This window comes from Dermochelys coriacea, chromosome 1 (assembly GCF_009764565.3).
Source record: "Dermochelys coriacea isolate rDerCor1 chromosome 1, rDerCor1.pri.v4, whole genome shotgun sequence".
Taxonomy (NCBI): Eukaryota; Metazoa; Chordata; order Testudines; family Dermochelyidae; genus Dermochelys; species Dermochelys coriacea.
In genome coordinates this window covers 348,493,066-348,517,502 of record NC_050068.2, presented here as the reverse complement: position 1 = coordinate 348,517,502, position 24,437 = coordinate 348,493,066, and the positions used below count along the sequence as shown (strand labels likewise).

The 24,437-nt window shown below is 44.5% G+C and overlaps 2 protein-coding genes across 8 annotated transcripts in view; one reads left to right on the top strand and one right to left on the bottom strand.

Annotated features, from left to right (window-relative positions):
• The window catches only part of MEST, a 32,602-nt gene extending 12,160 nt beyond the window's left edge, over positions 1-20,442 (top strand). For 3 of the 6 annotated variants that reach the window (XM_038387251.2, XM_038387240.2, XM_043499374.1), the window contains 9 exons: positions 409-486; positions 1,525-1,661; positions 3,040-3,098; positions 3,931-3,971; positions 5,603-5,673; positions 8,227-8,328; positions 15,060-15,136; positions 17,092-17,155; positions 19,832-20,442. In XM_038387251.2, coding sequence (XP_038243179.1) covers positions 409-486; positions 1,525-1,661; positions 3,040-3,098; positions 3,931-3,971; positions 5,603-5,673; positions 8,227-8,328; positions 15,060-15,136; positions 17,092-17,155; positions 19,832-19,949 — 747 coding nt within the window. In that variant the 3' untranslated portion in view covers positions 19,950-20,442. Of the gene's footprint in view, positions 1-408; positions 487-1,524; positions 1,662-3,039; positions 3,099-3,930; positions 3,972-5,602; positions 5,674-8,226; positions 8,329-15,059; positions 15,137-17,032; positions 17,156-19,831 lie in introns of all 6 variants that reach the window. The other 3 variants (XM_043499385.1, XM_043499381.1, XR_006276206.1) reach the window with 2 other exon arrangements.
• A 963-nt stretch (positions 20,443-21,405) lies between these two features.
• COPG2 (COPI coat complex subunit gamma 2) overlaps positions 21,406-24,437 on the bottom strand; it is a 42,751-nt gene continuing 39,719 nt past the window's right edge. For both annotated transcript variants that reach the window (XM_038387195.2, XM_038387218.2), the window contains 3 exons: positions 23,503-23,641; positions 22,942-23,040; positions 21,406-21,856 (listed from right to left, as the gene is read on the bottom strand). In XM_038387195.2, coding sequence (XP_038243123.1) covers positions 21,726-21,856; positions 22,942-23,040; positions 23,503-23,641 — 369 coding nt within the window. In that variant the 3' untranslated portion in view covers positions 21,406-21,725. The remainder of the gene's footprint in view (positions 21,857-22,941; positions 23,041-23,502; positions 23,642-24,437) is intronic.

The window sequence follows — 24,437 nt, the reverse complement described above, 5'->3', positions numbered from 1 at the left end:
AGGTGGACTTCCCTGTTGAATGATTGTGGTGTCAGTTTGACAGGTTCTGAAGGAAATTCCCGTATGGTACATCTGGCCAGAGGATATAGCTATAGAACTGGGTCTTACGTTGGAGGGAGATGCAAACCAGAGGGGAACCTCAGGATCTAGCCAATATGGCCTTTGCAGGGAGAAACCCCACCACGGGGCATGGGGGAAATAACTCTTTAGAAGATCTGTTGGCTTTTGCTGTCATGAATATACTGGTTATTATGACAACTCAAATCCACTGCAGTTCAATTTGTGTTTGCAGCATGGGTGTCTGGGAGGAGCTTTAAGAAATTACGGTGTAGAACTGTCCATCTTGGTGTGTAGGCCTCAGAGATATGAGTACAGCTGCTCTTATGATTTCCTGTCTTTCTCTTACAGATTTGGGAAGGGCTGACCCAGCGATTTCACAGGGTGATCGCTCTGGATTTTGTAGGATTTGGTTTTAGTGACAAGCCTGTAAGTGATCCTGACAGACGACTGTGTAGTTTCTTTTGGAAAAGGAATTTAATGACGAAAGTGCATCTAGACCAATGGCATCACACAAGGCCATGCCTGGGAAGATGGATTTTATTTACTATGGATTTTGATAAAATCAGTTCATTTCCCAGGTTGCTTTCTGTCTTACATTTTTTCCAGGATGCAGTGGTGTTGTAGCTGTGTCACTCCCAGGATATTAGAGACACAAGGTGGGTGAAGCAATATCTTTTATTGGGCCGACTTCTGTTGATGAGAGAGACAAGTTTTCAAGCTTACACAGAGGTTGAAAGCTTGTCTCTCTCTCCAGTGGAAGTTGGTTCAGTAAAAGCTATTACCTCACCCACCTTGTGTCTCTAATATTTTTCAGCAACAGAAATAAAGATACAATTGTAGAATAAGATTGGTGTCAAAATCAAACATCAGAAATGGGACGTGATGCAATGGTCTCTAAAGTGACCACACTCCACTGGAGTGTTGGCTCACCTCCGTAGAACAGGTTTGCTTCACTTGTCATATTAGGCAACTCTGACACAAGTAAAATGCTGGTGAAGGGTTACTAGCTTGTGGTTATGCTTGTGTAATTGTAACCTTGCAAACAAGTCACGGAGTGAATTTGATAGTACTTAGCTCTTCATCTTCAAAGAGCTTTACACACACTAGGTAATCATCACAGACCTTCTGTGAGTTGAGTTTCATTATCTCCATTTTATAGATAGGGAAACTGAGTCACGTGGTGGTAAAATGATTTGCCCAAGGTGTCTCAGTAAATCAGCAGGAGCCTGGACTAGAATCTGAGTTGTTGGCTGTCAGTCCTGGGCTTGTATCTTGCTTCTGCATTTGTCCATGAACACTGGTGCTTAGTTGTGTCCAGGCACTGAACTTAGTCAGACTGGAACTGCCAGGTGGGCTGTTCAGAAGAACCTGCATAGTGATACTGCAGCTCTCTGTAACTAACAAGATAGAAGTGTATGATGTTGCTCTCACTGGAGCTGCTCTCTTGCTTTGCTTTTTAAACAGAGGCCCCATCACTATTCCATTTTTGAGCAGGCCAACATCGTCGAGGGGCTGCTGGGGCACCTGGGTCTCCGAAATCAGAGGATCAACCTTCTGTCTCATGACTATGGAGACACAGTTGCGCAGGAACTGCTCCACAGGTCACTGGAAGCACTAAAGCTCTGAATGCTCTTCATCCTCCTCCTAGGGTTTAATTCCCTGAAGCTAAGTAAAAGTAAATGGTGCAGAGTCCCCTCTTTCCCCATCCCACATCTGAGATTCAGGGTGACAGCAGGAGGTACCAGTGTGATACCACGCTGATGGATGCTGTAGTATAAGAGCCTAGGTAGATAGATGGAGGGAAGCTGATATGCTGCCTCCATTGACTTCAGTGGAAGCTGTGTACCCAGATACAGTGGAAGAGTCTTGTCTAGCCATCTCCAAAACTAGCTGCACAACATACTCTTTGTCTTTGAGACCTGGAGGCTTGTTAAGGATGTGAGGATTGAGGCAAGTCTTTACAAGCCAAGAGCATCTTTTGTCACCATTGACCAGGGTCTGTGTGAAACCACAGGCAATGGCTAGTCACAGATGGAAGGACTCTGCCTAGGTTAACACTTTTCTTCCTGTCAGAAATTTAGCAGCAGCTGATGATGCTTTGCCTTTTACCTTGTCACCTCAAAGTCGGTGGCAAATGTTAAGGATTTGGCCTTTCCACCCCCCTATGAGGAAGGGAGCAGATAGAATGCCCCTCTTACAGATGGGGAAAATTGAACCAAAAAGTGGCTGAGGGATTTGTCCAAGGGCAAGTCACTGGCACAGGAGGGGTCAGAACCGAGGTTTCTTAATGTGCAATCCCTTGTTCTAATCAGTAGATCAGGCTCCCTGTGGTTGGGAAGTGCTGCAAGGTGCAACTTCCACACAGAATTCCTTACGATGGCGTGGAGTGGAATCTCTAGCTAATGAGTACATGTCAGATGTATAAATATGTGTGTATTGTATTAGCATTTTAAGAAGGTTTCTTTAAAATTATGTTTTACTTATTTAGTACAAAAAACTTAGCAGCATGCTGTGGAGTTCCCAATCTAACCAGTTAATGATATGAGTGGGGGAGGGAGGGTGGCAAGCACTGCTGATTTTTTTAATTAGTCTAAAGTGAAAATTATTCAGCAAATAGAACATCTAGTAGTGCAAATCCAGTGTGCCTATTTTCTATATCCCTCTTGAGATCCAGGGAGAGAGGACTTTTCCCAAGGCTGCTGAGACTGTTTCATAAAGCATGCATTAGAGAAGGTCTTGTTTACTCTCTTAACAGTGATTATTGCAATGTGAATGAGTTGTACAGTGAAGGAGAGCTCTAGGGAGTACTTTGACACTGCTGTTCCTATGCTACTTTTGAAATCACATCTCATGGATTAATTTGCATCCTGGATTACGTTTTAATAAATGGTGATATTACTGCAGTCTGTTGGTCAGTCACTTCTTGGAATTGCCTGAGAATTGCTCTAGTGTAATTCAGCCTTGTCTCTTGTTCTCCAGGTATGAACACAATAAAACTGGATGTGTCCTGATCAATAGCCTATGTTTATCCAATGGAGGTAACTGTTTTGCCTAGAGTAACGTGATCTGTGCAAAATGAATTAGTGGCTCTCCATCTACTTCCCTGATATCTGTGCCTACATCACCACTGAGACTAACTGCTCCCTTTGTTGGCAGTTTCATCACGGTGCCAGGGGCTGAATTGGCAATAGAGACTGAACTCTCCTCTGACCCACAGAGGGGTCCCTCCATGCCAGGGATGAGGCACACTGGTGGAGGAGTGTGCGGAAGCTTTCACTGCTCTCCCTTTTCTTTGGGTTAGTGGAAGGCTTTAGTGCTGTCAGTGCAGCACCTTTCACAACACCAAAATTCACTCTTAAGTGGGGAAGACGGGGCGGGGTGGAATGGCTGGTTATAGAACATGGGAAGTCCAGTTTAATCAGCCAACAGATATGTCTCCCTCCGTTGTTTTATTAGTAGCAGATTGATCCTGTTAATGTAGCTTGTAAGGGCAGACGGTCTCTATTGTGGCCCATTTCTGAATGGTGCTGCGACTGAGGAGTAAGAATTTCTTCCCTACTAGGACTTTTTTTTGGCCACTCTTTATGAGAGTAGGTGCCTGTCCTGATGTGGCTGGTTCGGTGCCTTGATGGCATTTGTAGTCTATAACAGTGGCATCACCGCCTCTCGGCCATGCACAAATTAAATTCTATTGAGAGGTGTTTTAAAATAAAAAAAGACTCCACAATCCCCATTTAAGATATTGGTATCTGGCTGTCAGCAAATGCATTCCCTGGGGCCTACAGGTGCGGGGAGAGCAGAAGAGGGAGACTGGAAAATGTCAGAGCAAACTTAAGTAACTGCAATGTCTGTTTTCTGAAACACTTTCAGGTATTTTCCCAGAAACTCATTACCCCAGATTCATTCAGAAGGTGAGCTGCTTTGGTCTCTAGTTTTATGAAATCTGGACTCAAGTATCAAGAATAAAACTTCTAGGCATGAGTTTGAGTGTGTGCCATATTTTGGTCCTAGAATGTGTCCTTTTCCAGCTACTGTAATTTGTTGGCTGACTTTAAATGACTGCATGTAAATGTTTAGCTGCAGTTAAGGGGGGGAGCAGTTATTCAGGCCACGTCTACACTAGCAGACTTACAGCTGCACTGCTGTAAGATCGCTCGTGTAACTGCTCTATGCGGATGGGAGACGGCTCTCCCGCCAACATCATAAAACCACCTCCACAAGCAGCAGTAGCTACGATGGCGGGAGAAGCTCTCCTGCCGATATAGCGCTGTGCACACTACCACTTATATCAGCAAAACTTGCGTCACTCAGGAAGGTGGTTTTTCTCACACCCCCGAGTGACATAAGTTTTGCCAATATAAGTGGTAGTGTAGACACAGTCTCAGAGAACAAGAGTCGTTAAACATTCGGTTTCACTGTACCACCTTGTGCTTTGATCTTACCAGAACTTGCAGGGTCAGGTCAGTATTGGGGTGGAATATCTATTGGAAACACCGACAGTTGTGCAAGCGCTGGGGGTGTTATTCCCACTGACTCTGCCCACAGTCAGTTGTCTCATCTGGTGGTAGTGGCTGCTATGCTGCTGGACAAGCAGCTCTTTCAGATGAGTCATAAAACTGATGGCCACAACTGGTGCAGTTTAAACCAAGCTTCCATTTAAAAAAAAAGTCTTAGACACCAAAAATGTGCTCGGCATCTCCAAGGCACACGAGCCTGGTTACAGTCTGTTCTTGAATTTCTGCTGCTGCTCAGAGTGAAGACTGAGCAGAGCCACACTGACTTTCACTGCTGTTGCTGGGGAAGCCATTGTGTCCAGCTCTGGGCACCACACTGTAGGAAATTGACCAAAAGCTGGTCAATTTCATGCTGCTGGTGCTTTTGGAAAGCTCTGAGCTGCAGCAGAGGCAGGCACTGGAACTCACTGGGGTAGGACCCAGAAATGGACACTGGAGGAGGGGTCAGACAAACAGATGTCTCCCCATTGCAGCAGCCAGACAGCAAAGGGAGAGGTAGACTAGTGGACACCTTCACTCTTTGCAGTAACTAGCAGGTTCTGGAGTGGGAGGCTGGAAAGAGCGAATGGAAATGCTCCTTCTCTGTACAATAATAACCAGGTGGGACTTGGAAGGGGGAAGAGATTCAGATTTATCAGACACTGACTGTCAAGATGCTGATGTAAAAGATGGAGCTTCTTGTAGGAATCCCATCACCTTTCCCATTCTCATTAGTGATGAAAAAAATCTTATTGCCTTCTGGTTACTAGCCTAGTCATTTTCTCAAGTCTTGGTCTTAGTGTCTTTGATCTGAGGTTCAGATGGCCTAAAGAGATCAGTGGCTGAAGGTGCTTTGGTTCAGTGTATTAATAACTTTGAAAAATCTAGTGATAATAATGGATTTACTTCAGTGATTGTGGGGAATGGGTGTTTTGTAAGACTGCTCGTGGGGGCCTGGTAGCTCTGTAGGAAAGGCCCTCTAAACAGGCAAGGAATCATTGTTGTCTATATGGCATTTAATGGCATTTTTCTCCTTTTTTCTGCCAAAGATTCTCAAGGATGGTGGCCTACTGTCCCCCATCATCACCCGGCTAATGAACTACTACTTCTTCTCAAGAGGGTGAGTTGGTGTTCTGAGCACTACACACACTGTAGGGGACAACCCTGTTGTGACAAATGTATAGATTAGTTAGGAATCTAACCCAGGAAACACTCACTTGTATAAAAGTATTAAGTCATGTGTCCTCTATACAGGCTGTAGTTACTAGATGGCTACTTGTTCACACACACTTGAGCATGTTTCATCTGGTAGAGGACAGTAGCTCACTGTCGTTCCATCCAGTTCATCGGTGGTAGGTGGATGTACCATATAATGGTGAAGATATTCTGAAGTTGAGACAGACTTCACTTGGAAGCACTGTTAATGTCTAAACAACTTATTTTCCTTTCTGACCCTGTGCCTTACACTTGGTCCCACAACATTGTCCTAAGAAAACTAGAAAAATGTGGTTTAGATGAAATTACTATAAAGTGGATGCAAAACTGGTTGAAAGACTATTCAGAGTCATTATCAATAGTTCAGACGGGGAGTGGGGAGCAAATGTATCTATTGGGGTCCCATAGGGGTCCAGTACTATTCAACATTTTCATTGATGAATTGCATAATGGAATGGAAAGAATGTTTATAAAATCTGTGGCTGACACCAAACTGGGAAGTGTTGCATGGACTTTGGAGGACAGTATTAGAATTCAAAACGACCTTGACAAACTGGAGAATTAGTTTGAAATCAACAAGATGAAAATCAGGAAAGACAGGTACAAAGCAGGAAGGAACAATCAAATGCACAATTACAAAATGGGGAATAACTAGTTAGGTGGTAGTACTGCTGAAAAATAGCTGTGGGTTATATTGCATTACAGACTGAATGAACCAATAATATGATGCAGTTGCAAAAAAAACTAATATCATTCTGGGGTCCAATAACAGAAGTGTCGTATGTAAGACATGGGACGTGATTGTCCTGCACTGCTCAGCATTGGTGAGGCCTCATCTGAAGAGCTGTTTCCAGTTCTGGGCACCACACTTTAGGAAAGGTGTGGACAAATGGGAGAGTCCAGAGGAGAGCAACAAAAATGGTTAAAGGTTTAGAAAACCTGATCTATGAGGAAAATATAAAAACCTGAGCATGTTTAGTCTTGGGAAAAGATGTCTGGCGGGGGGTGGAGGAGGAACCTGATAAGTGGTCAAATATGTTGAGGTTTGTTATAAAGAGGACGGTGATCAGTTGTTTTCCATGCCCACTGAAGGTAGGACAAGAAGTCCTGCAGCCAGGGAGATTTAGGTTAGATATTAGGAAATACTTTCTAATTATAAGGGAGGTTGTGGAATCCCTGTCATTGGAGGTTTTTAAGAACAGGTTGGACAAGCATCTGTTAGGAGTGCTCTAGATTTACTTGGTCTTGCCTCAGTGTATGGCGCTGGAGTAGATGACTTTTCAATGTCCCTTCCAGCCCTATATTTCTATGATTCTTAAAGGTGCTGCCTGCAAACAACAAATATAACTTCTTTAAAGACACATCAGTCAGGACTTGGAACAGGAAAAGTGGAGAGGGAATCCCAGGATTCTCTCATCTGTAGCCACGCAGAGTTGCGGTTTAAGCATTAGGCGTGAAACCTTCACCTTCCTGAAGTCAGTGGCAGTTTTGCTATTGACTTCATTAGGGTCAGGATTTCACCCTAGGTTCAAAATGCCTAGATCAGTGCTCTCCAACCTTTTTACGCACAAGATCACTTTTTGAATTTCAGATCAACCCAGGATCTGCACTCCCCTTTCCCAAGGCCCCAGCCCGCTCACTCCATTCCCCCCTCCCTCCGTCGCTCGCTCTCCCTCGCCCTCACTCACTTTCACCGGGCTGGGGCTGAGGGGTTTGGAGTGTGGGAGGGAGCTCTGGGCTGGTGCAATGTGTTGGGGTGCAGGAGAGGGTGAGGAGAGTGGGTTCTGGGAGGGAGTTTGGTACAGGAGGGGGCTCCAGGCTGGGGTGTGAGGCGCTTACCACAGGCAGCTCCTGGTTGAAGGTGTATGCTGCTCCCGGAAGCGGCTGGTTGCTGGCAAGTCTCTGCAGCCCCTGGGGCGGAAGGGGGGCAGCGGGTTGCCATGCACTGCCTGCCCCCACAAGCGCCGCCCCCGCAGCTCCCATTGGCCGGTTTCTGGCCAATGGGAACTTTAGGGATGGTGCTGGGGCCAGGGCTAGCTCATGGAGCCACCTCATCCCCAACACAGCATGGAGATTAGAGAACCACAGCTGGTTTTTACACTAGTACAATGCTGTTGTACTTGGTTTTCCAGCACTGCATGGGGAACAACAAAATTACTGTCTTCTCCCACAAATAATTCATTGAAATTAGAACAAATATTTCTGTTCATATTAGATGCTATGAAACACCTTTCCTTCTCCACTTTGGGATCACTGCTAAATTTGACACGGTTCTTTTAATTTGGATAATTTGGGGTGCTCCAAGAGTGTGTATTTTACAAACGAATCTTGTAATCATTTGACGCTTTTGCCCTGAAACTAGTTTTTGTGTCTGGCGTTAAGTGGCGTTGTATCCTGTTTATTACAGGAGGGGATATGTGCTGTAAAGATCTTCATGCCTCTCTGAATTTTTTTTCAGACTTGGAGCAGTCTTTGGTCCGTATACGCAGCCTTCAGCTGTGGAATACTGGGACATGTGGACTGCAATCCGGACAAATGATGGAAACCTTGTTGTTGACAGGTATGTTGCTCTCTAATTTCCTTGTCTGTTGATGTCTCTCACCAGCTCATCCCTGTATTTCCAAACTGAGAGCCACGGAGCACTTACTGGTGGTCTGCAGAGAGCTGCCTGGTCACAAAAGAACACAAGAGTGGCCAATGCCTGTTGCTTCATGGGAATAAACAAAACGGCATTTATCGAGTGATCCATTACCTGTCGTCCAGTCACAGCTTCTGGCAGTCAGAGGCTTAGGGACACATGAAGCATGGGGTTTTTCATCTTGGCTAATAACTATTCTCCATGAACTTATCTAATTTTTTTAACCCAGTTATACTTGTGGCCTTCACAACATCCCCTGGCAAGGAGTTCCACAGGTTGACTCTGCATTGTGTAAAGTAGTACTTCCTTACATTAGTTTTAAACCTGCTGCCTATTAATTTTATTGGGTGGTTCTTGTGTTATGTGAAGGGGTAAATTACACTTTACTTACTTTCTCCACCCCAGTCACAATTTTATAGGTCTCTTTCATATCCCCCCCCCACACCAGTCGTCTCTTTTCTAAGATGAACAGTCCCAGTCTTTTTAATCTTTCCTTCTGTGGAAGCTGTCCCGTTCCCCCATTTTTTTTTGTCCTTCTTTGTACCTTTTCCAATTCTAATATCCTTTCTGGAGATGAGGCGACCAGAACTGCACACACAGTTTAAGGTGTGGGAATGGCACAGATTTATACAATGGCATTATATTTTGTCATCTTATCTATCCCTTCCCTAATGGTTCCTAACATTCTGTTAGCTTTATTTGACTGCCGCTGCACATTGAGAAAATGTTTTCAGAGAACTATCCAAGATCTTTCTTGAGTACTAACAGCTAAATTAGACCCCCATCATTTTGTATGTATAGTTTGGATTATTGTTTTCCAATGTGCATTACTTCACATTTATCAATAGTGAATGTCATCTGCCATTTTGTTGCCCAGTCACCCAGCTTTGTGAGATCCCTTTATAAGACTTCTCAACCAGCTTTGGACTTAACTATCTTGAGTAATTTAGTATCATCTGGAAACTTCGCCACATCACTGTTTACCCTCTTGTCCAGATCATTTATGAATATGTTGAACAGTACAGATCCTTGGGGGGGCCTTGTTATTTACTTCTATCCATTTTGTAAACTGACCATTTATTCCTGCCCTTTCTTTTCTATCTTTTAACCCGTTACTGATCCATGAGAGGACCTTCCCTCTTATCCCATGACTGCTTACTTTGCTTAATTGCCTTTGATGTGAGACTTTGTCAAAGGTTTTCTGAAAGTCCAGGAACACTGTGTCAGCTAGATCCACCTGTCCCCATGCTTGTTGACATCCTCAAAGTATTCCTATAGATCGGTGAGGCATGATTTCCCTTTACAGAAACTATGTTGGCTTTTTCCCAACATAGCATGTCCTTGTGTCTGATCATTCTCTTCTTCAATATAGTTTCAACCAATTTGCCCTGGTACTGATGTTAGGTTTACCTGCCTGTAATTGCCAGGATGGCCTCTACAGCCTTTTATAAAAATTGGCCTTACATTCATTACCTTTTAGTCATCTAGTATAGAGGCTGATTTAAATGAAAATTTACATACCACAGTTAGTAGTTCTGCAATTTCACATTTGAGTTCCTTCAGAACTCTTGGTTGAATCCCCTCTTGTCCTGGAGACTTATTACTGTATATCAATTTGTTCCAAAACCACCTCTGTTGACACCTCAATCTGGGACAGTTCCTCAGATTTGTCACCTAAAAAGAATGGCTCAGGTCTGGGAATCTCCCTCACGTTCTCTGGAATGAAGACTGATGCAAAGAACTAATTTAATGTCTCCACAAGGCTTTGTCTTCCTTGAGCCCTCCTCCAGGCAGTGAAGGAAGAGCATGAATACCTGTAGAAATAGCTGGAATCAAGGACGAGAGACCAGCCTATCATCTGTACTAGTCAATGTAGCTGTTGGCATGTGGATGTTGCACAGCTGTAAATGGGATTGAGGTTTGGAGAGGAGATGGGCCATGCACTTGTGAATGGGGAGGGGAGGAGGTGGTTCACAGGAAGATCTGAGGCATGGTCCACACTGTGAAAGAGTTTGACAAGCTCTGCTCTATAGGAGTGGTAAAATTGCATGAGCATTCCTGTGGATGATGGAAAATACCGAAGTGTGGTCTGGGGGCCAGGAATGCCCGAGATCTAGCTCTGCTCCTGACTTTTTCTGTAGCTTTGGACAAGTCAATTTTAAACTAGCCCAAGGGGGGAAACGGGCTTGTGCTTTTTTTCTTTTTCTTGAGCATGTATGATGTAGCTTGACTTTATTTTTCTTCAGAATAAGTTAGGGGGTTCCTACTTTGAATATCGACTGCCAAGTTTTGTCCTCTCTGATTTGGTTGGAGGCTTTTCTTGGACAACACAGAGATGTGGAGTGGGAGCTCTTTTGGCTCTCAGTTTAATCAGTAACAGGGAAGGGAGTATTAAATCATCAACGGAGGAGCTGTTCTTCCAGCTGTTTGTTCAGCAGGTGTTTGAGTCAAATAAGTGTTAATGAATGGAAACAAGCAAAAGTTGTAATCAGAATAAAAATCACCTCCCTTGTCGGTTAATTGGATTTCACTTTTGTGGTATCTTTGGCATAAATCTACTAGTTCTCCAGTCATGCCTAGTGTCTTCTAGGAAAAATGTAACCTCTTCCCCAAAACCCCCACAAGAAAAATACCCTTTTTATTAATAAAATTAGTAATGATACCTTTCAGGCCTTCAGTATATATAATGAGGGAACAAAACAGGGGAGAAACCCAATGACTTTTTCCTCTGCTGCTGCTCTTTAACTTCTGTCTCATTTTCTAGATCTAAAGAAGGGGGCTAATACATACTTCACTCCTGTGTAGAGAGGCTGTGATGGGGAATATGCCAGGGTCTGTAATGCACTTTGAAGATGTATTAAGTAGGATGACAAGAGGGTAGAGGGAAAAACAACCCAAGTAGCAAATTTGCACCTGTACTAGCTTGTGTGTGTGTGTGTGTGTGTGTAGCTGGAGTTCTGTACACTTGGCACATGCATTGCAATATATTCCTGTCGTGTCTCCTTAGCATGCAACTTGATTCAGCATTTTAACAAGAAATTCAGTGCAGAAATCTCTCCTGTAGCATTACGACTGAAAGTTCATCGTGCATTTCCTTTCTCAGCTGAACGTTGCTTTGTCACGGTGTCTGCGTTGCCCATCCCTGCTGCAGTGTACTGCGTGCCTCCATTGCTGGAGGATGGAAGAACCAGACTAACTCTCTTAATTATGACCCAGATAGATTGCCTTCAATAAACAGAAACTGGCTATACGGCAATTGGCTGTTTATAGTAACTCTAGCTTCTTTTAGTAGGATTTGAGCCCTGACCAAACGAGGAGGGTGAAAGAGGATTATTGGGATTGGCCCAGATGGCTGCATTAACCAGCCTTGCTAGTTAAGACCAATGCAGACAAGACAAGGCAGGGATGGGATCAGAGTGGGTTTTGTGAGCCAGGTTCATAGTCTAGAAACCCCATTCATATCTCCTATCCTGTGTTAGGCTACTGAGAACTTTCCGTGGATTTTGGCTGATCGTGATGTGGATTTTGCACTCCCTGGCGCGGTATGTTCAGTAAACCTAACTAATGTGGATATCCATGCTTGGATGGGTCTCTGCAACCAGAACAACTGGAAACCTTGTTTTTTAAATGCAAGCTTTAGTTCCTGTAAGAAAATGGTGTGGCCCTCGTAAAACAGCATTGCAGCTCTTAGATCGAGAGCCACGGATCTGAGGAGCTGGCTGTCACTGAGAGGAGGGGGGCTTAGAAGTATTTGGAGTTAAAGTTGTAACAGTAAGATAGAGAGAGCCAAATATTATGATATTTCCTCTCTCATGTGCCCTCTCCCTATGAAGGTGCCTTACTACCGTGTCCTCTTCTGTAGTAAACTGAAACCACTTCCTACCTAGGTGAAAAGGCAACACAGAATCTAGTGTACTGCCTGTAATATGAACCCCAGAGTTTTCAGATCTGACTGTCTGCGACTCAGTTTCCTCCATTCAGACAGTACAAGAATGCCAGCACAGTAGAGAGATCTCATTTCAGATGTTGGATTCCTAGTTTTGCATTGACGGCTGGAATAGAGCACTTCGGGGTTTTTTAAAGCAGCCTCGTGGTAACCAAGAGCTGTGAGGTCAGTTACTGCCCTCAGCCTGCAGCCCGGGGGCGTGTGAGGAGGGAGTTCGTGCTTCACAGTGGTTATCAAGCTGCATATGTGGATATAATGGTTGAGTCTTGTACATTTAAAAGCAGGTTTGTACGTCTGTAATGTAGAGCTAAAGTACTTCAGCAGGGTAGGTTGGTAACATAATCCCCATTTACTGTTGGTATAACTGAGGCCCAAGGTCCAGTCCCATGACTTGGGCCAGGTCTATGCTACAGAGTTAGGTCGATATAAGGCAGCTTCTGTCGACCTAATTACAATGGTGTACGTGCTGCAGCCTTGCTCCTGCTGATGTAAGTGCCCAACTACACCGACATCGTAACTCCACCTCCACGAGAGGCGTAGGGCTTATGTCGGTGTAGTTAGAGCGACACAGTATCTGTGTAGACTCTGTGGGTTACCTACAATGGCTGTTGGCTGTCCCATTCTTGTCAATTTCATGGCACCCTGCTGGAGCTGTGAAATTGATAGGAAAACCAGGTTCCCAGCTTGGGCTGTCACCCCGGGGTAGGTGGGGACCTCCAGCTTAGAGCCTAGCTGCTGCTGCTGGGCTCTCTACGCCCGACCAGGCTGCTCCCCAATCTCCCTGTTCTCCGCTAGGCTGCTGCCTGGACTCCTGGCTCCGGCTCCGAGCTGGGCTGCCATCCTGGCTCCGAGATGGGCAGCTGCCCAGGCTCTCTGTTCCCTGCTCGGAGCCCGGCTGCACTGAGGCTCCTGACTCCCTGCCGGGAACCCGGCAGCCACCTGGGTTCCGGGTATGGAGCTCCCTGCCGGGAGCCTGGGTGGCTGCCGTGCTTCCAGCAGGGAACCGAGAGGCTAGGGGGGCAGAGAGGCTAGGGGGGGCAGCTGAACTCCCAGCGGGGAGCTGCATGTGGAGCTGCGAGCCCCTCTTAGGTCAGTGAAAGCGCTCCTGGTGAGGACGCGCAGCACCGACAGAAGGAGGGTAGTGTGGACACGAACCACTGCAGTAATTACTGGGGTGGTTGTAAGTCGACCTAACATAGGTTTACTTAAGTTTGCAGTATAGACAGGCCCTCAGTCACTGGAATGTGCTGCCTCCCCACTTCTACACAAAAAGGAAGTGGCTACTACATTATACTTCGCCTCTGGGCAGCAATCTTGGCCAAGACACTTAGAGCTTTAGGAGCACAGGATTTGCCATACGGGAACACACTATGGAGCCTTCTGATGTGGTATCTTGTCTCCAGCAGTTTTCCTTATTTCCTGCTTTGGATGTAGGCACATTTCCCCACCTCAGCTGCTGCTTCATCCCTGAGCCACCTGTCAAATAATGTTCCTAGTCAGTTGTGCTCTGAACGGCTTGTGGGAGAATCAGAGGCCAGTGACTTGCAGTCCAAACTGAGGAAGGCCAGGAGCAGATGGGGCTGATTGTAACACACAGAGGAGAAAACACACTTTCTACCCACACCTGGTGTAATCTCTCCTCTGAAATGTTTTAACACTAATTAGACGCTGTGTACTTGGCAGAATCACCCACTTGCATTTTGTACAATGGGAGACTGTGCAGCCTGTTTGGGATTTTTAACTTTTTGTATCAAATTGTTGGGCCCCTTTCTAAGGGCTCAGTAAAAATAATCTGCAGAACTGCCTGAGCTGGGCTCAGGGAAGAAAGATGCTATTGTGGTTCAAATACAGAACTGGGTGTGAGGAGACCCAGGCTCTGCCAAAGAATCATTTTGTGACCTTGAGCAAGTCACTTGTGACTGGATGCTTCAGAGGTGCTGAGCACCCGTGCCTCCCATTGAAGTCAGTAGGAGCCAGGGGAGCACAGCAACCCTGCAAATCAGGCTGTTATATGCTTTGTGTGAAATGTAGGGGCTAATGCCTACTTTACAGGGGAGTTGTGTGGTTGGTTGTAAAGGGCTTCATGATCCTTAGATGGAAATGGAAAGTATCCTTCTTATTATAGCACGTCTCTTCAGGCAGAAAATGGAGAGGAATCTTCCTGGCCTGGAGAACTAATGCTCGATGTGGCTCAGCAGAATTCAGTGGAGGGAAGCTTTGGTCTCAGTCCAGTCCTAGTGGACACATGACCACACCACACCACTTGGCATCCCCATGGCAATCTCAGCAGAGAGACCAAGGCCTGTGTGGCCCTGGAGACAGAAGTTCCCTCTCCCATTTAGAGTTGGTTTCTCTGGGGCAGGGTTGAGACGTGTTCTCTGAGCAGTAAGGGGGAAGCTTGCACCTGTTCTGGGGACAGAAGAGTTCAGTCTCCAGGCCTCTGAATCCAGCAGCTTTCACCCGCACTATGGAATCGTGGGGAGAGGCGAAGAGAGGAAAATACTGCATTTCACTTGCTGCTTTACGCAGCCTGTCCAGGTAACTGACACAGATTCCCACTCTGATTCTGTGCTGCTGCTGGATGACATGATTGTGGGCAGGTCTTTACTGCTAATCCTTGTTCGACCAATCCTGAAAGCGTAGGCTTAAAATGTCCCTTTGTTTGATCAAGCCCTGTCATCTCTCTAATCAGTCACTTGTTCTTTAGTATTTTACAGTATATAAATCAAAGAAAGAAGCACAGAGACCGTTGGATTGGGGCTCTGACATCCACCACTGTTCCATGTAAGTAGTAAGTAGTTTCCTCTGAGTTATTAGTTTGGGGAAACACCTTGACCAGTGTCTATCCGGCCTGCGGAGTCCAAGCCTCCAAGCACGGCACTTGATGTATGACCTTTCCACTTTCACACTGGGACCAGCCAGGATTTTAGTCCCATGTGACACTGGAGCGTATCTTTGCTCCCTTGCAGGACTGTGCCGTACAGCTTGGATTTTTTTCTACACGTCCTTGTTGGAGTTGCCAAATGCAGGGACTGGTACCCAAGGGCCGTTGAAGTTTTGGAGTGGCCAGGGTGTCAGCCCTGCTTTCTGTCTATTGCAAGTTATAAATGCTGTGGCAGAAGTGAGTTCTTGGAAGGGATTTGAATGAGCAATGGGGACGATTTGGTGAAATAGTTTAGGGAGGCCAGTAGTGTGGACGAATGCACAACGTGAGTGGGAGAAGGGAACAAAGGCTGGCAGCAGTGGTTCAGGGAGGGGAATGAGTGATAGAGCCTGGAGTATGAGGATAAGGAGCTTGAACTTGGGGCATTGGGGAGCCAGTGGCAGAATTGTAACCAGTGTAATTCTTGTCTAAGCCAATTCCTTTGAGGCACTTTGGATCCTATTGCAGATCTCTAACACCTATTGGGGGTGTCAGGTTTACCGCTGAAAAGCCTAGGCACTCCTCATACTTGGGAGACTCTTTAGGCCCCCAGAGAAAGGCTGGGTGCTGTTTGGGGTGGAGATGTTCATTTCAAAGGAACCTGCCTTGAAGATAGAGAAGCATCTTCAATCTCCTATGACTTCCCCATATAGAGCTTCCTGTGACTTTATTATAGGTCATTGGTTTAATCTGATTAGCCTTGTTACATGGGGAGGGGGAGGCGGGAGCTTGCTGAGACAGTTGCTTAGCTGTGTGTAATGTGCTTTGGGGAAGGACAGCTTGAAGAAATAGGAACGTTACAATCCAATTTAGTGTATTGTCATTCCCTGCCTTCAGCTGCTCTGTTAAACAGCTGCAATGTCATCCCCCAGCCCCATGAGATGGCTGCATTTCAGTGAAGGGTGGAGAACTTCTGTGAACCCCCACATCTACCTCAGAGGATTTGAGATCCAAGGGGAAAAGGGCTAGAGCAGTGCAAAGTATAAGGGAGCTGCCCTTGGCATGGAAAAATGAGATTCCCTTATGGCTCCGGGTGAGCATCTGAAGCTGCTCACGGCATGGAAATGAACTCTTTAACTAGGGCTGATGAGGTTAGGCCTGTGCTGTGCATAGGTTTGGTACCAGCACTATCATGGTTGGGGGGAGACTTTTTTTTTTTTTAACTGATTCCAGTTAAAGCAGTAAAACCCCTAGTGACCACAGCTGCGTTGGTGTAAAGGTGCCTTAGGATGGTATAACTTGCTCTCATGAATAAGCGTATAGCTCAAGAAGGCACCTTTATACCAATAACTGCACCCACCCTAAGGGGGCTGTGCTGCTTTAACTATATTGGTATGAAGTGTTTACAGTCTGTACAAGCAGACAAGCCTTTAAGAGCCTGACTTTCCTCTTCAGCGTGCAAGGGTCTCTCTTGAGGTTTCACTTGTGTGCAGTCTCTGTGCTCGGCCCAGGCTTGCATGTTACCCTTTGACTATCTAGGGGGAAACTGTAAGGCCCATGTCTGACACAATCAATCCCGTCACTTTCAGGAGCACTGAACTCTCACCCCCCCCCACATGCTATGCTATAGCTGTGTGCCAGATGCCTGCTGGGCTGGCCATGGTTCCTGGCTACCGCACAACCTAGTGAAAAATACCCCACTCAGACTGGCTGTAAACACTCATTGTGCCTTTTTGAGAATATGCTTCCAAGGCAGAAAGGTTTTCACATCTCCAGTGGCTGCTGGCTTTCATGAGGGATTTCTTGCATGGGTAAAGGTACTGTGCATGTGGACAACTTGGTGGATGGAAGCTGTTTGTGTTCTTCCCGTTTGCAGTGCATCTAATCTATGGGCCCTTGGATCCTGTAAATCCATATCCAGAGTTTCTTCAGCTCTACAGGTAAGTCTCATGGCCACATTTTAGGCACAGCTAGAGACTGATTTTTGATGCAGTGAAAGCACTGGAAGTCACTGGTTGCTGTGGTAGTTTCAGCACGTTGCAGAACATCACTCATTTTAGATGACTTGAGTTTAGGATCCGAACTAATCATCCGTTTGAAAATGACAGCGTTAGACTTTTCTTCATCTCTGTATGAGATCATTAAACTGTTCAGTGTTTCAGTGCGTAACCAGGAATAACTGGAAATCTCCCACTGCTGAATGTGAATTTGAAAGAATCTGTCAAGGGGAGATGAGAGTTCCAGTCTGGCGTGGATTCAATTAAGGAATAGGTTTGGGGTAAACTATAGTCTGAGCACGATCTTAAATTTGTAATTGATCTAATGGCTAGGATTAAGTAAAACCAAGCCTGAAAAATTTGAGATCTTTGCTATAAACAGCTCTCTTCCTGGGGTGGTTTCTGGCAGCGGACGCTTTAGTTGGGCTCTCACTCAGTCTAAGGGACATTTGACCACACTAGAACCCATGTGGTGTATCATCAAACTATAGCCCATACTGTATGGCAATGGTTCTCAACAGGCTGCATAAAAAGCACAGCAAAGCGAGTACAAACTAGGGCTGTCTATTAATCGCAGTACAATACCAATTGAAATGTATTAAATATTTTTATTTCAATTACAATACAGAATACAAAGTGTACAGTGAAAAGAAAAGGAGGACTTGTGGCACCTTAGAGACTAACAAATTTATTAGAGCATAAGCTTTCGTGAGCTACAGCTCACTTCATCGGATGCATTTGGTGGAAAATGCATCCAATGAAGTGAGCTGTAGAGCATAAGCTTTCGTGAGCTACAGCTCACTTCATTGGATGCATTTTCCACCAAATGCATCCGATGAAGTGAGCTGTAGCTCACGAAAGCTTATGCTCTAATAAATTTGTTAGTCTCTAAGGTGCCACAAGTACTCCTTTTCTTTTTGCGAATACAGACTAACACGGCTGCTACTCTGAAACCTGTCTTTATTGTGAAAGTGCAACTTACAAATGTAGATTTTTTTTTTGGTTACATAATTGAACTCAAAAACAAAAGAATGTAAAACTTTAGAGCCTAACAAGTCTACTCAGTCCTACTTCTTGTTCAGCCAATTGCTAAGACAAACAAGTTTGTTTACATTTACAGGATATAATGCTGCCTGCTTTTTATTTACAATGTCACCTGAAAGTGAGAACAGGGATTTGCTCGGTACTTTGTAGCCAGCGTTGCTAGGTATTTACGTGCCAGGTATGCTAAACATTCGTATGCCCCTTCGTGCTTTGGCCACCATTCCAGAGGATATGCTGATGATGCTCGTTAAAAAAATGTGTTAATTACTTAGTGATTGAACTCCTTGGGGGAGAATTATGTCTCTTGCTCTGTTTTACCCTCATTCTGCCATATATTTCATGGTATAGCAGTCTTGGATGATGACCCAGCACACATTGTTTGTTTTAAGAACATTTTCACTGCAGATCTGACAAAATGGAAAGAAGGTACCAATGTGAGTTTTCTAAAGATAACTACAGCACTTGACCCAAGGTTTAAGACTCTGAAGCACCTTCCAAAATCTGAGAGGGACAAGGTGTGGAATATGCTTTCAAAAGTCTTAAGAGCAACACTCCAATGTGGAAACTACAGAACCTGAACCACCAAAAAAGAAAATCAACCTTCTCCAGGTGGCATCTGACTCTGATGATGAAAATGAACATGTCAGTCTGCCTGCTTTGAATCCTTATCAAGTAGAACCCGTCATCGGCATGGACGCATGTCCTTTGGAATGGTGGTTGAAGCATGAAGGGACATTTGAATCTTTAGCACATCTGGCATGTAAATATCTTGCAATGCCGGCTCCAACAGTGCCATGCAAATGCCCATGCTCACTTTCAGGTGACATTTAAACAAGAAGCAGGCAGCATTATCTCCTGCAAATGTAAACAAATTTGTTTGAGCGATTGGCTGAACAAGAAGTAGGACTGAGTGGACTTGTAGGCTCTAGTTTTACATTTTGTTTTTGAATGCAGATTTTTTTGTACATAATTCTATGCAAGTTCAACTTTCATGATAAAGAGATTGCACTACAGTACTTCTATTAGGTGAACAGAAAAATACTATTTTTTTTTACAGTGCAAATATTTGTAAAAGTGAGCGCTCTACACTTTGTATTCTGTGTTGTAATTGAAACCAATATATTTGAAAATGTAGAAAACATCCAAAAATATTTAAAGAAATGGTATTCTGTTTAACAGTGTGATTAATTGCGATTAATTTTTTTTAATCGCTTGACAGCTCTAGTACAAACTAAAATTTAATGCAGACAATGACTTGTTTATACTGCTCTACTATATTCACTGAAATGTCAGTACAATATTTATATTTAAATTGATTTTTTTTTGGCACAGTGCCTGGCAAAATCACAGCGTATAAAAGCATGCAGACTACGTGGGTGATGATGTAATGCCCATGCTAATGGAGTTACCCCTTTGTTTAAGAATGGCCACACAGGATCACAAGATCTTATTGCAGTTGTAGGGACCACTCCACCTCTTGGAGCAGTCTTGAAGCCTAGTCTGATTACTTGTCTCTATTCCAGTGCCTGTTCTCTATTGAGCATTCAGTTACTAGCTGTTCTATTCTTTCAACAGGAAGGTGCTTCCCATGTCTACAGTCTCTGTTCTAGATGACCATATTAGCCACTATCCACAACTTGAAGATCCTGTAGGCTTCCTGAATGCATATTTGAACTTCATCAACTCCTTCTGAGCAGCTGTGGTCTTTCCCTCAAAGGTGTTTGGGAAAGTTCCTGCTTTTATTTCCAGACCGGACACTTAACTTTCCTGTTCTGTGCAGAATGATCTTTGGGTATGTTAGACTGCTGCATCTGTGAAAGGAACTGAACCTTTGGACACTGGGAAGGATTAACTTAGAGGGAGTTGTGAAAGACACTGTGAACATACTGATAGTAGTTCTGGTCCTGGGCCAGAGGGTGCAGTTGGGAACTAGTGGCAAGGAGGAGGGATGGCACTGCTAATCATGCTATTCCAAGACTCCTTCCCTGTCCTAGTGGCCAGAAGCAGCCCAGCCTCTTCCAGGATGCCAGTAACCCATTTGCAACCATGTGCCAATTAGCTTGTTTCCAGAACAGTAAGTGGCACAGTAGAGCTTTCTCTTCTCTGAAAGTGCATTTAACTGAGCTACTGTACAGACAAGTTTTAAAAGGGGAAAATATCCACATTTTAAAGATGTGAACTAGTAATTAGTTGTCAGGCATGGTTACCTAATTCTAATTCTTCATTTGAAGGGCTTGTCTACATATTAACTATACTGCTCTAGTTGGGGCAGCAAAATCCTCTTGTGTGAATAGTTATACGGGGGTATGAGCACTTATCTTGGTAGAACTGTCTACAGAAGGGCTTTTATTGGCACAGCATCTCCCCTGACTAGCCCAGTTATGCCAGTAAAATGTAAGTGTGGAACAGTCCTAAGAGGCAACTTTCCTTAACCACCTAACCACTTTTAGTAGTAGTCAACTCCATAATGTAATAATAAGGTGCAAATTAAATTGCATTGTAGCCTCACCAGTATATCATGGAAGAGATGTGCTCTACAGTGCCAGAATCAAGAGGGCTCTTTACTTGAAGTGTTAGATAAATTGTGTAGTATACACATAGCTTAACAATCCTAAAACTGATTGCCATTATTAAAGCAATAACTACCTAAAACCACAGGGATTTATAAAGTATTAAAAGAAAGTTTTAAAAAACCCAAAGTATGGGCTCTGTTGCATACAGAGGCTTTATGTGACCTCATACTGTGGAAAGTAGTATCTTTCCTAAAGAGTTGCAAGTCCTCCCCTTAGAAGGGACAGTGTTTAACTCAGTTTTAGGCTAAAGGGTCAGAGAGAAGGTTCAGAACTGAAGTCATGTCATACTTCCAAACTTTACTTATTTGTTCCAACACTGAAGTTGTATGCCTTTCATACAGCACCAGAGGCAGAAACATTACAAAATTGATTGTAAAGCCAAGTTGGGAGGACTGAGAACCACTGCTTTTTGCAACTGAACAGATTTCTAGTCACTAGCATCCCATCAAGAGGAAAGGTTTTCCAGTATAGGCTGCTTTGTGCTGTATTGAACTGAGATTTGTCAGTTGATACTATACTGTCAGTTGCTATGGCAAAACTTTTAATGATTCTATTTTATTAGAAACAACTTGAAAGTGGAATGATCAATGTTTATTTTCTGTTAATAAAAATCTGTTTTGACAAAAGTCTTAATTCCAGTTTGTTTTTATCCCCTATCAAGTCTTGTAAGGTCCACAGATGCAATCAGTCAGAGGAACATGAAACGGATGACCAGGGTGGGGGTGAGACCCAGCATTAAGTATGTTACAGAGACCAGCCAGAGCTGCCCTTTACTGCAACCTCATACAAAATGACAAAGAATAAAAACTCCATGCAGAAGGTCAGACAGGACAGAGCCAGGCTGTTTAAGATCCTTGAGGTGAAAATTCCCCAGCAGGTATTAAAAATAGCATGACTTAGCCTACAGAGGCCAAGATGACATCTACTGGTGTTTCATCCTTGCTCCTGACAGTCACCTGCATGGTCACTCCATCACCTAATGCCAACCTGGATCTCACCAGCACATCATAGCCACCTCTGTACACACCTGGGGACAAAGAGCAGGATTTTGAGTAGATTAACAATGAAATAGCTCCAGTAGTTACCCTTCAGTGACTCAAAGCCCAACCTGTGAACCTGACAGCTGTACAGCCATAGCCACCTACAGAATGGAGCAAATGCTTTCAGCCAAGTAACAACAAGATTCAGACAGACACACTCCTTAAAGACTGCTAATGTCAAATTCAGGTTTAAAATGTGTGACAGAGTGGATTAAACACAGGGCTACACCTGAAGCCCAGGATACTCCAAAGAGGTAGTGATCATTCCTGCTACATGCCCATAAGCAGAGCTGCTCTGGGTTCTGAGCCACAGCTGAGAAAGGAAGAGCCTGTCAGGACTCACTTGAGTCTTTCCTCCTACCACTGTGCCCCTTGAAACATTAAAGCAACCCTGGAGAATTAGCCATTTTCCTAAGGGTTAGGGCTCCATGCACAGAACTATGGATTGTGTTCCGCACCCTATATAATAGTCACTGTATATACAAACTCCCACTGGAGTCACCAGGAATTCTGTGCATGAAGCAGATTCAGAATCTGAGCCCTTAGAACTGGATACTATAGTTTTAAATGCAATTTTCTATTTTACTGTTAATAGCAGAATAAGAGTAGAAATAAGTTGAGTCTTTCCCATTTCATGTATCCCCAAAATGTAAGAGGAACAGGGAGTGTGCTCACCAAATAAGTGCCTGGAGTGTTAGGGCAAGTTTTTAGTGAGCAAGAAGATACACTAGGAAACTGAGAAGTGCTCTGGGGTGTTCTGGCCTGCCTGGAAAGCTACTGGAGATGGGTAGGGAGCTTAGTTTACGCATTTGACTGCAGGTTAGATCCTTTCAGAAGAGGGTTTAATACACTTCCTGCTGACAAAAAGCAGCAAGGAAAGAAAAGATGGAAAGGTCTAGGCTGAGGTGCACCTAACAGTATCCCGTAAAGGCAACATGCTGTTGTACATAGCTCTGTAATCCATTCTCTCTCAGTATTTGAAAACAATCTCTTGGTCCCCTGGAAATTTCAGTGTAATAAGTTTGTGTTGCAGAGGAGTATGGAAACAAACCCATCAGTGGTGGATGCTTACCAGCTAGATACAGCGTGTGGGAATTTTTGTTCTCTGGCACTTTATCTGACCTCTCACATGGCTGCATGCCCAGGAACTTGATGATGTTACCGACAGCTTCTGCAATGAGAGATTTAAAGAGGGGAAAAAAAAGGTTATTTTCACATAGTCTGTTAACATTTTGATGCTAAGTTTCCTGTGCAACTTTAATTCACAATTAGAGAACATGTTCTGAGCATGACTTAGAGTTTAGCCAATCTAGCTCATTAACTGGGGCGCGAAGCCTCAGGGACTTGCCAACCTTTCATTACCTCTTCCCCCATCACAAATAGTCACTGAAGAGTGCAACTTTTCCCCCCAGCCACTACTTTTCAGAGGGGAGGTGGGTGGGTTCCAAACCCATCATTGCAGCACACAGCCATGCAGCTGCCACACTATGGGTACTCAAATTTATCAGGCCCCAGAAGGATCTTTCTAAACTAGCATAAAAAGTCTTTTCCTGAACACCGCACATATTGTTTCTGCAGCTGGGCAGTGTCCCATCTGGGTTACCAAATAATTAGAGAGAAGGAATCATCTTACCATCAAGGGTTTTAATTGAATTGAGAGCAAAGGTTTCCTCTTTCTCAAAGTCATCTCCTACTTCCTCCCAGGCAGCTGCGAAGTTGGGCTTTAGGACCTTCTGAATATGATCTGACACTGTTACCTCCAGATCTTCCAGCTGGCAGAGAAACAAGGGAGAATTTGGGCTGCACAGAATCACACACAAAAGGATCTTCAGTTTATGGTACGTCTGCACTTCGAGCTGGAGGAGTAATTTCCAGCTTGGGCAGATGTACACACGCTAGCTCAGATCGAGCTAGTGCACTAAAAATAGCACTGCAGCCTCTGCGGCAGGACAGAGTAGCTGCCTGAGTACATCCCCAGTGGGGACTATACTCAGGGCGGCTAGCCCATCCCGCTGCTCACACCACCACAGCAATATTTTATTTTTACCTCACTAGCTTGACAGAGTTCACACACACATCTATCGCAGCTGCAGATGTCACCTCCAGCTTGAAGTGCAGACATAGGCTTACAGAGCGGGGAGGAAGACAGCAGCATAGGATATAGTTATGACTGGTACAGGCCCAGTACACTAGACTCATTTCAGAGAACAGCTGCAGTTTAAGCTGTGTATGAAGGCCCTAGAAAGTAGAGGCAAAGTAATGCTTGTGGGATTTATTAGCAAGACTTGAGACTTTGAAACAAATGTCAGCGAAATGAGCTCCCTAGCCGAGGTGCCATCCAAGAAGCATGCTTAATTACTACAACTGGAGGACACGTTTTAGATCCTATTATAAAACTAGGGGAAGTTACCTTGCAAGAAGCCAAGAGCACAAGAGAAGACTTCAACTCCCCAAAGCCTGAGGAGTTACTTTGTATGCCAACACATGCACCTCACTGAACAGAGAGTCAAAGCCACAGGGAGCTTCTAATGTAGAATGCAGACATGACACAAGAGTGCAGGCTAACAA